Source organism: Odontesthes bonariensis, chromosome 3, assembly GCF_027942865.1.
Source record: "Odontesthes bonariensis isolate fOdoBon6 chromosome 3, fOdoBon6.hap1, whole genome shotgun sequence".
NCBI lineage: Eukaryota > Metazoa > Chordata > Actinopteri > Atheriniformes > Atherinopsidae > Odontesthes > Odontesthes bonariensis.
In genome coordinates this window covers 21265869-21279390 of record NC_134508.1, presented here as the reverse complement: position 1 = coordinate 21279390, position 13522 = coordinate 21265869, and the positions used below count along the sequence as shown (strand labels likewise).

The 13522-nt window shown below is 39.7% G+C and overlaps 1 protein-coding gene across 1 annotated transcript; it reads left to right on the top strand.

Annotated features, from left to right (window-relative positions):
* Window positions 1-6373: 6373 nt before the first annotated feature.
* LOC142377137 (protein transport protein Sec61 subunit alpha-like 1) lies at window positions 6374-12818 on the top strand. The gene is made up of 12 exons (XM_075460949.1): window positions 6374-6470; window positions 7090-7157; window positions 7255-7320; window positions 7820-7898; window positions 7977-8108; window positions 8189-8298; window positions 8715-8868; window positions 8995-9155; window positions 9244-9441; window positions 10695-10886; window positions 10988-11064; window positions 11281-12818. Exons 1-12 carry the CDS (start codon window positions 6464-6466, stop codon window positions 11465-11467), a joined length of 1431 nt encoding a protein of 476 aa, XP_075317064.1. The 5' UTR covers window positions 6374-6463; the 3' UTR covers window positions 11468-12818.
* Window positions 12819-13522: the final 704 nt, after the last annotated feature.

Sequence of the window (13522 nt, the reverse complement as noted above, 5' to 3'; positions counted from 1 at the left end):
AGAGTGATGTGTGTGGTGCTGACAGTTCTGACTACCTCCGGGCCTGATTTATCAGGTGAAACAACAGTTGTCAAATTCATACGGACAGCCATCTTGATGTGTGGAGCGCTTTATATATGACAGTGAGAAGCTGAAGAATCCATGGACGTGATGCGCAGGACGGAGTCAATCCTGTGTGTGCTGCAAAACAGGAACGGTTTCTCGGCCACTAAAAAACAATCGGCAGCAAGACAGAGCATACTCATTCTCCCTGCAGCAGCCTCACTGAAGATTATGACTACGTGATCCTAAAATAACCCAGAAAGAACATGAGAGGCAGAGAACGCAATGAGTGTGCACTAGTACTCTGAAATAATCTGGATTAAGGTTGACATCTGCAGTCCAGTTACGGTCGGTCAACTGTTGGGGGCTTATGTTGTGGCTTCCCATACTCCCTAGTCACAGGGATGGCTTTGGTTCTATGTTGCTTATGTCTTAAAGGGCCAAATTAATCCTCTTCACACAAATTTTCCACCTAATGCGCATCTATTCCTGTTGGGACACCAGACTCTTTCCCTGACATAATTGTAACACTCATAAATGGATAATAATGAGTATCTGTATTTGAGGTGTAGGTAGATTCAATTAAACATCCTACTTGCTTTGTAACTCATTCATATTCACAGCGATGTTACCCTTTTATGGTCATTTATGTTTGTAATTGGTTGTAACGGTAATTTTATGGTTGCCTAATTATGGTAATTAAGGATATAGAGGTGATCTTGAGAATAACTTTGAATGACTTTGTAGGAATATTTAATCTGCTCTGTTAGGATGAAATCTCATATGAGTGCTGTTAAATCATTTTGTGTCTGCATTTAACTGCTGTTGCCTCACATTCTTTACTCATGTGCACTTTAACATTATCATCTACAAACAGCTGGGCTGTTCCTGCGCAGTTTTCAGTTCATTTTGTCAAAGCAAGAGACCATGTGTCCACTGGGTTAATGTTTAGACCAAAGATGTCTGGAAATCTTTCGACAGCTTACATAAAACAGCTCCACTGAGGCCGAACGGGGCACAGCTGCTGTAGTGAGATTAACAGGACAACAAAAGCAAAAACTACAAGTCCCGCCAACCTTTATTGCTCTGGGATTTAAAGGTGCTATTATTTGCTCGACTTTATGACCATCAGGAATTCCATCTCACTTTCTTCTGTAATTATCTATATGTTGCTTGTCGTGCAGCACCTGACTCAAATATCTCAACAACTATTTACTATAGAATAAATTCTACAGACATTTGTGGTTACTGTAATTTGTATACTGCTGAACATGGCATGAAGATCACCTCTTATCACATTCATTGTGTAGAAAACTACAGCCACATTTAGAAAGAACAGCAAACGTTGTGTAAAATAGAAATAAGAACAGAATGCAAATACCCGCCAGTATAAATTTATATTCAACTGGAAATGGTACAAACACAGCATAAGAAATGTTATAACATTGGCAACATGTCAGTAAAAACAGTGTCTCAGGGAGGCTGAGTCTGTTAGAATAAGAGATGAGAACAGGTTCACCACTCGATCAACTACTGTGTCATTACATTATTCTGTTGCCCTTTGCCCAACGTCACTTAAGGTGAACCGAAAACTGCTCTGTGGTCTGACGAATCAAAATCCTTTTTGGAAATCATGGGCACTTGATCCTCCAGGTTAAAGAAAAGAGAAACCATCCAGCTTGGTTTCAGCACGTAGTTCAAAAGCCAGCATTTGTGATAGTATGGAGGAGCATTAGTTTCCATGGCATGGGAAACATGCACATCTATGAAAGGACCTTTAAAGTGATACTCCGGAGTAGATTCAACCTGGGGTCATTTGAACCGTGATATCCAGCCAAGTAGCCCACCCGCAGTTTTTTCGATATTGGCTGAACATCAGCTGAGTTACTGAGTTATCCCGAATAGCTTCGTACAAGGGTTAATGGATCCTGGTCCGTATCTCCAAAATTACCACACTAAAATCACATGCCATTACACCAAACTTCTACAGTAGTACAAATATGGTCTGTACTCACCAAACGATGCATTTGGAAGTTTGAAAATAGTCCAGGAGTTTATTATTATCAACACAAGCCTGATAGCTTTTCTGCAGCTAAAGCTGCGTCGACGTCACTTCAGGAAGCTGGGAGCTTCAAAATAAGATGAGGGTTGATCTCCTACTGTAGACAACAAAGCAAGGCTGCTCAATTTCTCCATTGATAAAATAATTTCACAACTCTACAACATAAAAATTCATAAAAAAACATGTAGAATATAGCATATACTTTGTTGTCTACAGTAGTAGATCAACCCTCATCTTACTTTGAAGCTCCCAGCTCCCTGAAGTGACGTCGACGCAGCTTTAGCTGCAGAGAAGCTATCAGTGTGTTGATAATAATAAACTCCTGGACTATTTTCAAACTTCCAAATGCATCGTTTGGTGAGTACAGACCATATTTGTACTACTGTGGAAGTTTGGTGTCATGGCATGTGATTTTAGTGTGATAATTTTGGAGATACGGACCAGGATCCATTAACCCTTGTACTAAGCTATTCAGGATAACTCAGTAACTCAGCTGATGTTCAGCCAATATCGAAAAAACTTCGGGTGGGCTACTTGGCTGGATATCACGGTTCAAATGACCCCCGGTTGAATCTACTCCGGAGTATCACTTTAATGCTGAACACTATATACAGGTTTTGGAGCAACATGTGCTGCCATCCAAACTGTTTATTTTTTAGGGGAAGGCTTTGCTTGAATCAGCACAACAATGCCAAGTCAAAATCTGCATATATCCCAACAGCATAGTTCTGTTTTCTTATCTTGAAAACACTGCTATTTGAAGTTTAGCTTAATCTTAATTAACCCTATAATGCTGTGTGCGAAGAGAGGCCAGGAATCTTTGATCTGTAGACGTTTATATAACGTCTACGGATGTAGGACACTGAGTCCTAGACCATGAGCTTGAGGTCTAGGACGCAATGTTCTGCCTGCTGGATCACGGTAGTGGATTACTAGGACAATTAGATCCTCCACTTAAAACCCTCTGTCTTCAAACACTGATCTTTAGCAGTTACACTATATGACAAACATAGTGACATACTGTTAGCTGTCTGAGGGGTCGCCAAGAGATCAAATTGATGACCTTCTGAATCAGAGCAGTGACAGCTGTGCAAACATAAGAGCAACAAAGCCTTCATCATCCCACTTTCATTCACCAGTGAACACGATTTAAGATGAGTTATTGGAGGATTTGAAGGACAATGAAAAAGTATTATGGCAACGGATTAGACAGGCCAAAACAAGCTTGTCTTGAATGACTTGCGTACTGTAGTGGTTTTTCCAGAGTAAAAAAAGGACAAGGGAGTGAATCACAATGCTCTGTCTCATGGTGATCTTGTGACTCTTTACTACCTACCAGTTTCTTGTGTACATATGCTTATGAATTTTCACGGTTCCCCTCTCCTTTCCAAGAACCACATGTACAATTACAGGCGAATGGAGCATTACAGAGAAAATATTATTATCTTGTCACTGTAAACATCAGTATTTGGCCTTTAGAAAGTCCCTGTTAATTGATTCCTCCTGCTTCAGGACGTCCCACCTCCCGACTTCTGTATATATGTATTCTACCTGATCCTCTACTCGCCCCACACACCCAGTGACCGAAGAACAGAAACACAAACTGTGGTAATTAGACGCAAATGTGGGGCTTTTGCTCTCACCAATGGAGATAGTGAGGCGTTGTATGTGGTGAGCGGCCTGTTTTCAATGGTGGGTAGATGAATTGACCTACCAAACGAGAGAGAAACGCTGCTCTCTTGCATCAGAGGAGCTGAATTGTAGGGAACAAAAGAAGGAATGAGATGAATGTGAGAGAAAAAATGAAAGGCGACAAAAGACCAACAGTGTCTGTCAGTGAAATTCAACATTGCTTCACAGTCAAAGACTATTACATAATACCAGCTGCCCAGTAACACTTTCTGTGTCAATTGTTCACACTGGCAAAGTGGCGTATCTTTAGAGTGCTGACATTATTCAGAGCTCAAAGTTTGTAAAATTTTTAAACCTAAAGTCTTCAGTACCAATTACTCACTGACATGACACCACGTCACAGAGTTTTTAGCAGTTCTCTGATCACAAAAGGGTTCGTAACACTGTTTTTTGTAACACCTGTACACAGGTACACAGGTACTCGATCAGAATTCTACAAAGGAACCTCTGAATTTTGACCGAGAATACATTCATCGTAAAGTCAGTTTTGCTGACATATGCTCAACATATTGAACAATGACACTCAAACTCTAACACTAAGACTCTCTTACCTTCAAATCCTAGACAACATGCTGAGAAATATCATGCAAACTCAAGACAAAACGCAAACAACAAGGACAGCTAGTAAAGTTACGATGGGTTATGAATGCATGGCATTTGGTTAGATCATGTTCTCCGGTTTGCTCAACACTTCTTCTGACAATGAAGCATCTTCAGCTCCTTTTTTAGTTTAAATGCTCTTGAAATAAGAAGTTTGTGGTTAAAAAGTGCTGTATATACTCAGTTAACACATCACTGGGTCAATAAAGACTGACATCAGCACATATATGGCCAAAAATGTAACAACCAAACGAAGAGCCCCTTGTCAGTGGACAAAACTGTAGGTACAGAGGGGCCCTATTCTGTCAGAGTTGCCTCTCTTATCTTTTCCCTCATGTCTCAGCTTGATGGGCACTGGGAGTTCTCAGAAGACAGAAAGCTGAAAGTTCTCTGAAAGTATCTGCTTCACCGTGTGCCTTCCTCCTCTTTCAGCTGTGTGAGAAATGCTTTAGCCACATTGTGTTGAGAAGTGGTCACAATTCACCATAGTTTCAAAGAAAGAAAAACCCTGACATGCCCACCAAAGGCTGCTCTGCTTATTTGATGATAAAGGATGCATCATCAATGGTATAATATATAAACAGACACCACTCATTGCAGTGTATCTAAATAGATTTATTATTTACAGATTTATCAGTCTACACTTCCTAATTACAAACATTGGCGGTGATGATCTTTTCTTTATATCTGAAGAATTTATTATCATTGCAGGCCAATTGCCTGCCACTTATTCACCTGTCATTGTGTCTACCCATTTGTGTGCATGCCTCTTTTGACAGTCAGATTGTTCACGCTTTCAGAAGACCTGACTTCTCTGTGTATTATGCTCTGTTCACTGCTGCTCCCTGGTGGAGGCCTGCTGGTGTGTGCATACATGAAGGACAAGTGAAAAAGTAGGGAAACTAATGTCTGTAAGATATTTTCTGTTTTTTTTTATTTTTTTTGTAAAGCCAAAAAATGTTGCTTGCTGAAGAAGCTTAATATCACTATGTAAATACCTAAATGAAAAAGAGGTTAATACCCTTACATATATGGCTGAATTAATAGGTAGACACCATTCAATCATTTCTGAAAGGAAGGTTCAAATGCTAACTGTGGCAGAAGCAATTTTTCGACGATAAATCCTTTCTTATTGACATTTTTACTTTTAGACCAAGTTTTCTTTTGTGTGCGGTAGTTTATTAAATGCCAATGAGATTATCTTGGCAATTATTTTACCCCCAATAGTTAAACTTATTTTGACTGTCTTTGCACCAAAGTGGTTCTCAAATAATCTTTTAGCTTTAATTATTTCTGGTACTGTGCAGCTGTTTGATCAACATGTGCTCTGTTTACTGTAAATACCCTGTAGAGGTAAAAATGCTTCGCTATTATCACAAAAACAAAAGATACACATTATGTAGTATGATCTATCCAGAGTGTCACATACTATGTTATCGATTATTATAATTAGTGCACTGGTTGGGGCATGAGAAATAATTTCATTTAATGCAAATGTAGAATAATTTTTGAGAGCCTAAAAAAGTTAGACCTGCCAGTAGCCTTTTTCTGTGCTGATACACCATCCAGCCAGTTATTTACTTGACGCATTGTGATTATTCAGTTACTTAAAAACAGTTTATTGACGGTTCAACACCATAAAATCATATACGAGAAAACCGTTTTGACACAGTGCTTCTCAAAGGGACAAATGAAGGGACCTTAGGGCCCTTTTAATTAAGTTAAATAGCTGTGGCTGTCAGGACGTCAGGGTCGTTAACCTAAAGAGCTTATAAATCATGATCAAATTAAATATATACTCGTGTTTTTTTTCCTGTAAAAAAACTCTGATGACGTTCAAGTCACGTAGAAAGACAACAGCAACGATAACAAATAAAGACAATTTCTAACTCCGCGGAATCAAACCACGAACGACAATATGTGGTACTGTCTCTTTAAATCCCAGCTCGTCGTGTCTGTAACGGTGACGTGTCTCTACAGTCCTCCCTCTCTTCCTCCTCCTGGTGGCTCAGTTAGTGAGTGATTTTTCCACAGTAAAGAAGCATTTAACTGAACAGTGGGGACACCATGGGCAGTGAGTATTTCAATTTCACACGAGTTCTTCAAGACCGATGATTTTAGACTGTGGACGAAAACTCCTTTTTATTTATTTGATTTGCAGTTTTTATTAACTTGGTTAGCTCACGGTATCGGAACTGGCTTTGATAGCGGACTGCTAGCTTACTTTGCTAGCTAGTTGGTCGATTGTTACTTGTGTGTTTATAGACTATTTACGATGAGTAATGATTAAAGGAATTAATCAGTGATTTGGACGTTTTTACAAACTGGATGTATTGCTTTTAGTTCAGTTTTAGGGCCGACTTGTGGACCGCGTTGAACGGAAACCATTTGTTAGCTCCCTTGTTAGCCACTCATTCAAAGACATTGACAGTCTAGTGATGACGACGCATAACGCAGCCGGTATCATCTTGAGCCTGCAGTTGATAAAATGTGTTAAATGGTACCAGAGACAAGTGACAGACAGAATGTGAAATAACGCCATCGTAAACACCGCGACACTAAATGCAGTATATTTTTTGGATATTGTAAATTAAGATTTTCCTGGAGTCCGGCCCCCCCAACATACACTGCCACGTCCCATTGTTGTCCAGCTATTATCTCCTGTTAAAACTCTTATGCTTCCTTGTTTCCAGTCAAATTCTTGGAGGTGATAAAACCATTCTGTGCAGTGCTGCCAGAGATCCAAAAACCCGAGAGAAAGGTGCATTTTTTTTTTTATTTCACCCTCATTAAAGTCTTATTACACCATATCTAAATAAACCTCTTGTTAAATCCTTCTCAATATGTCTAACCAACAGATCCAGTTCAGAGAAAAGGTGTTATGGACTGCCATTACTCTCTTCATCTTTCTGGTGTGTTGCCAGGTAAGTGTCACCGTACATTTTTCCACATTTTCAGTTGTTGCAGTTTTTATTTTCATTCTATATATTTATTAAATGGAAAAAGTTAGCGTTATTATGGCTTGATGTAATCATCTGAGGTTGTGCAGGTATATTGATTCCAGTATTTTAACAGTTATCACTTAAAACGATAGAAGTAACTGTTGCACTGTAAGCTATGTTTTATTTACATATTTTCACCATTAGATCTTTCATAGTCATTATTATGGTTAATTTGTATTGATTTAATGTATAATTTTTTTCATTTTTCTGTCTGGTATTTTCATTTGAATGTTTTTTACATAAAATGGCCCCAGATTTGACAACTGCTATTTATGGCAGAAAAGTGCTCAAGGTCCAGTTTCTTTGAAAAAAAAAAAAAATCCAAAACAAATTGTCATTGACAGTTTAGATATAAATTAATAGTGATATCTCGTCCACAAAAGCAATTAAAATAGTCTATGTGTGAACTCTGCTCCTCCAGATTCCGCTCTTTGGCATAATGTCCTCAGACTCTGCAGATCCGTTCTACTGGATGAGAGTCATTCTGGCGTCAAACAGAGGTATCTGTCAAGCAAAGATTGAATAAAAGATTAAATGCAAGTCTGCTGTGTCGACCTAACAATAGTATCTCCCCCCAGGTACTCTGATGGAGCTGGGTATCTCACCTATTGTCACCTCAGGGCTGATAATGCAGCTGCTTGCTGGAGCTAAGATCATTGAAGTTGGAGACACCCCGAAGGACAGAGCCCTCTTTAATGGAGCCCAGAAATGTAAGTAAACTGATAAAGTGGTGCTTTTAAGGTGGTCAGAATTTACAGTTTTTGTCTCTAAACTTTGATTATGTTTTCAGTATTTGGGATGATCATCACCATTGGCCAGGCTATTGTGTATGTGATGACTGGCATGTATGGAGATCCATCAGAGATGGGTGCTGGGATCTGTCTGCTCATCATCATTCAGGTAAGAACACAAGGAATATCGATAATTGTATCGTAACCGATTGTGGATTTTAAAAGAATCGAGTATGTGTAAAGAATCTTTGATTGTGCACTTGTAACGGAAATGTTAGAGTATAAATTGAATGTCAACAAACGACTAGATGTAGATTTTGACTGCAGAGGTTAACCTGGCCTTCAGTTCGGATCAATGTAGCTTAATACTCTCAAATTGAAATGCAGTTCCTGTTAAATTTTTTGGCTTTAGAAGCTCTTACAGACATCCTTAGCTCCCGTTTTGAGGACAAAGGTCCTAATGTATTCCATAAACTAAAAATAGTCAAGATTCTCCAAAGAAATGCGAGTTCATAGTCGGGGACATTTTCACATGACTGCATCAGGATTTCTCCAACTGACTGTAGCTGTTGTGTTCTTCTACAGCTGTTTGTAGCCGGGCTGATTGTGCTGCTGCTGGATGAGTTGCTCCAGAAGGGCTATGGTCTTGGTTCAGGAATCTCGCTGTTCATTGCCACAAACATCTGTGAGACCATCGTATGGAAGGCCTTTAGTCCCACCACAGTGAACACTGGAAGAGGTAAGGAGCCACAGAAGAAACACTTTTTGGTCTGAGAAGTGAGCATATCATGGAAGCACTCAGAAGTCATCGGTGTCGCCCCAAAAGCGTTTTTATTTTTAAATTATTTTTATTTTATGTTTTTAGGCACAGAGTTTGAGGGCGCAATCATCGCACTTTTCCATCTGCTCGCTACAAGGACTGACAAAGTGCGAGCTCTAAGAGAAGCCTTCTACAGACAGAACCTGCCCAACCTCATGAACCTTATGGCCACTGTGTTCGTCTTTGCTGTAGTGATATACTTTCAGGTGAGTTGCTGTGTTGCTTCACCTCAAAATGCTTAAGGGATCTAATAGGAATTTTTGTCTATTAAATGTAATGTATATTTTCTCACAGGGATTCAGGGTGGATCTGCCAATCAAGTCGGCTCGCTATCGTGGCCAGTACAACACCTACCCTATCAAGCTGTTTTACACCTCCAACATTCCCATCATCCTGCAGTCTGCCTTAGTCTCCAACCTGTATGTTATCTCCCAGATGCTTTCTACAAGGTTCAGTGGGAATTTCCTGGTTAATCTGCTTGGAACGTGGTCTGTAAGTATACACCTATTTACTTTTTCATGTAAATACTTCAACAGTTTCTCTATGTTTCTCAGTTAGGCTCTTGACTCCCAGGGTATTTCTTTGTCTTTAGTATTATTTTGATCTCAAAACGTCATTAATGGTTTAAAAAAACAAAAATGTTCAGTTTCCTGTGTGCACATTACTTTAGGAACACTGAAGGGATTTCTGCAAGTCTGGCAAAAACCATATGTTTTGTACTTCAGAATGAAGTCATTTAAATGTTGGTGGTCAGAGGACAACGTTAGTGTGACCCCACACAAAGGATTACAAATGCTAATTATGACCAAATTACAGCAGCCGACTTGTAAGAGAGGACAGTTGAAAAACACAATCCAAGCTTTTATGCTAGACGAAAACGTACTTTTTGTGTTTTGTTATTGTGTCTTAAAGGATAAGACCGGTTTTTTGACATTGGGCCCTTGATTTCACATTATAACATGATGTTCTACTCACCCCTGCTTGTTGTTGAACATTTGGAGCTGTTCCGAAGATATTCGCGAGGCGTCTGGCTGCTCTCTTGAGATATTCGGCCATGAAACGGTTTCCTATGGGCAAGCTCATACAGGCACAAACTATGCTGTTTATAATTTATTAATTACTCTACACTAGCACTGATAACGTGGAGGTGCGTCGCTTACTTAAAAAAATCCGGGTTATTGTAATTTTGATTTTTTTTGTCGTAAAGTGGGTGTTACTGACGTCCTCGTCGTGCTACTGCCACAGACAGCCCACAGACCTGCTGCCTATTTATTCATTCGGCTAAAATTCAAAATTAGTAACCCGGATTTTTTTAAGTAAGCGACGCACCTCCACGTTATCAGTGCTAGTGTACAGTAATTAATAAATTATAAACAGCATTGTTTGTGCCTGTATAAGCTTGCCCATAGGAAACCGTTTCATGGCCGAATATCTCAAGAGAGCAGCCAGACGCCTCGCGAATATCTTCGGAACAGCTCCAAATGTTCAACAACAAGCAGGGGTGAGTAGAACATCATGTTATAATGTGAAATCAAGGGCCCAATGTCAAAAAACCGGTCTTATCCTTTAAAAGATGTGAAAAAGTTACAAACAGATTACTTTGAATATATGACTTAATTTACCTTATATGGCTGTGTTGGAGTCAAGCCGAGGTGTATAAGTATGATGTAGGATGGATTTAAATATTTGGATGAACAGTTTTCTTCCTCTTGAATACAGCATTCTTTTTCTGCTCATGTCTACAGGACGCAACATCTGGAGGCCCAGCCCGTGCTTATCCTGTCGGGGGACTCTGTTACTACCTCTCTCCGCCCGAGTCTTTTTACTCCGTTCTCGACGACCCTGTCCACGCCCTCATCTACATCGCCTTCATGCTTGGCTCGTGTGCCTTTTTCTCAAAGACCTGGATCGAAGTGTCAGGCTCCTCTGCAAAAGATGTAAGTCACAACTAATCTCCAGCACATGTTGTTATTTTTTTAATCATTTTTTTCTACTGGAGGGATGTTGTGTTAAAGCTTTGTTCTTCACCGTCTCGCAGGTGGCGAAGCAGCTGAAGGAGCAGCAGATGGTGATGAGGGGGCACAGAGAAACCTCAATGGTTCATGAACTGAACAGGTAAACTCAAACGTCCTCTAAAACATGGACCGTTTCCACGGTTGAAATTATTTTATTATGAATGAATTGTTGAGTATGAATTCAGCTAACAGCCACATTGTCCCCGTTTCCCCTGACTGACATAACCACATTTTCCTTTTCATTCCTCATAGAGCATTTTACAGTCTGAATTATAATGTACTCGATGTCTCTGTTTTTTTAATTTGTTTTTATTAGGTACATTCCTACCGCAGCAGCCTTCGGTGGACTGTGTATCGGGGCTTTATCGGTGATGGCGGACTTCCTCGGAGCCATCGGCTCTGGCACTGGAATCCTGTTGGCCGTCACCATCATCTATCAGTACTTTGAAATTTTTGTCAAAGAACAGACTGAAGTGGGCAGCTTTGGGGGCCTGCTTTTCTAGGAGAGCCACGATCGTCCCACCCACCAACTTTTATTTGGATCGCCGACCTTGCATTTATCTTACATCCCCTGCATCCTCACCTCAGCTGTTTCGAGACGTTTGAGGATCCTTCAGGAATCTTGGCTGAAATGGGAGAGTGTAAAGTGTTGGAGCTACATGTCGTCATTCACATCATTTGCTCCCTCCGTATATCTTCCAAAATTATGCACAGACCACCATTTCAGCTTAACTTCATCTTTTTTTTTATTTTTTTTTTACCTGACTCCAGAATGAAGCCCCCCATGATTCACTCGAAGGCTTCCTGTGGGAGTTTTGTTTGTTTTTCCTTCTCCAGACTGACGAAAGAGCACTTCAGTATGCAGGCATACTTGACTTGGGGTGATGGCGGTCAACTGCCTGCTGTGTGCTTAGTGTTTTCTTAGTCTGTACTTTATCTATCAGCTTTATTTTATCTCTCTGTTAACCTGCCAATCAGGTGAAGATGTGGACCAGAAACTGAACTGTCATATGCTGAGTCAAGTACTGTAAATGTTCCTTGATTTATGACCTTGTGTAAGAGCCTGAATGTGGTCAGGGTCCCAGATAAAGAGGGTACGGAGCTCACATTGGGTTCCAGCCTCAAAAGGAATGGTTTTGAAGTAGGAAGAAAAGCAGCTCCTGTTGTTTTAATGTGTGGCATTCCCAGGGATCTGCAGTATTAAACCATGTGTCAAATTCGTTCTTGTTACCCACATCCTAAGATTTTTTTTTTTTTTTTTTTTTTTTTTGTCATTTTCTCTGCCTATAATCACTTTTTCCAGACCAATGTTTATCTGTACATAGGCCATGCATTGAATAACTTTGGATTTGTCTTAAGTGTAAGATCAAGTCTTTGAATATGTAAAAATAAATGCATTTCAGAACAAACTTGTATAAAAAAAATTACAAAAATTCTCAATAAAAAAAGAAAAAGACTTTTGTGAAAAGATATTCCCTTTTGATAAGTTGTCTGAGTTGCATCGTCGTCTTTACTCAGGTATTTTTCTAGTGCCGTTGGTGGCGTTTGTTTGCATAGTTAACATATTCTGAGGTTTCAGCAGTGTTTGGATGCTGCTTAATTCTGAACACTTTTGCAGCTTTGGTCATTTTGGAATTAATTAGGGTTTTCAATGTGTGTGTCTGTTTTTGTTTGATTTGTTAAAAGAGAATTCATCTGTACAGAGGTCTTTTGAACACCCACGACCATGTTTGGGATCAATTTAATTGAATGAGATGGCTACTGCTATGTGTCTCCTGTAGTGTATGGGAATATGTTTTCAATCGGTGTGGAACTAAAGATGAAAGCAACTGATCATTAAAGTCATTAACGCTTGTTATTGTTTTGATATATATTTTTTACTCTACATGAGATTACAAGACTGATGAAGCATAAAAGAAGAAAAAAAGCAAACGGTGCTTTGTTGCTCCTCTGTTCTCTGGCCATGTGTTATGTCTTTCATGAAGAAAAGTTTGAACATTCTTTGCTCTCTGACTAAATAGATAAACATCCTGAAAAATGACTTCAGCACCGCAAAGGTGTCCTTGACTGAAGAGGCGACTCCATCTTCTCTGGTTCTTTACATCAACCCTATATCGTCAATGATAGTGGAAATCTGCTTTTTTTTTTTTTTTTTTTGCTTTTTTTCTTCAGGCAGTCAACTTCATACGTCTCACTGGACTTGCACCAAACTAAAGTTCCAGCATTGTCTCCTCGTCAAATATAGATGAATGATTCATCATTAAATATCCATCCATCCATTTTCAATACCCACTGAATCCGTTGGTCGGGTCGCGGGGGGGCTGGAGCCTATCCCAGCGGTCAATGGGCGAGAGGCGGGGTACACCCTGGACAGGCCGCCAGTCCTCATTAAATATCACTTTCATCCAATCATCCACAGTCCATGACTGCGGCTCTTTCGTCTACTGCAACCTTGTTATGTTGTGTTAAGGAATCAGTGATGGTTTGAATTAGTTTTACATGGATGTAATTTTCTTCACTCACAAAAAATGTTTCCACCCATTTGTTTTCCACGTGTT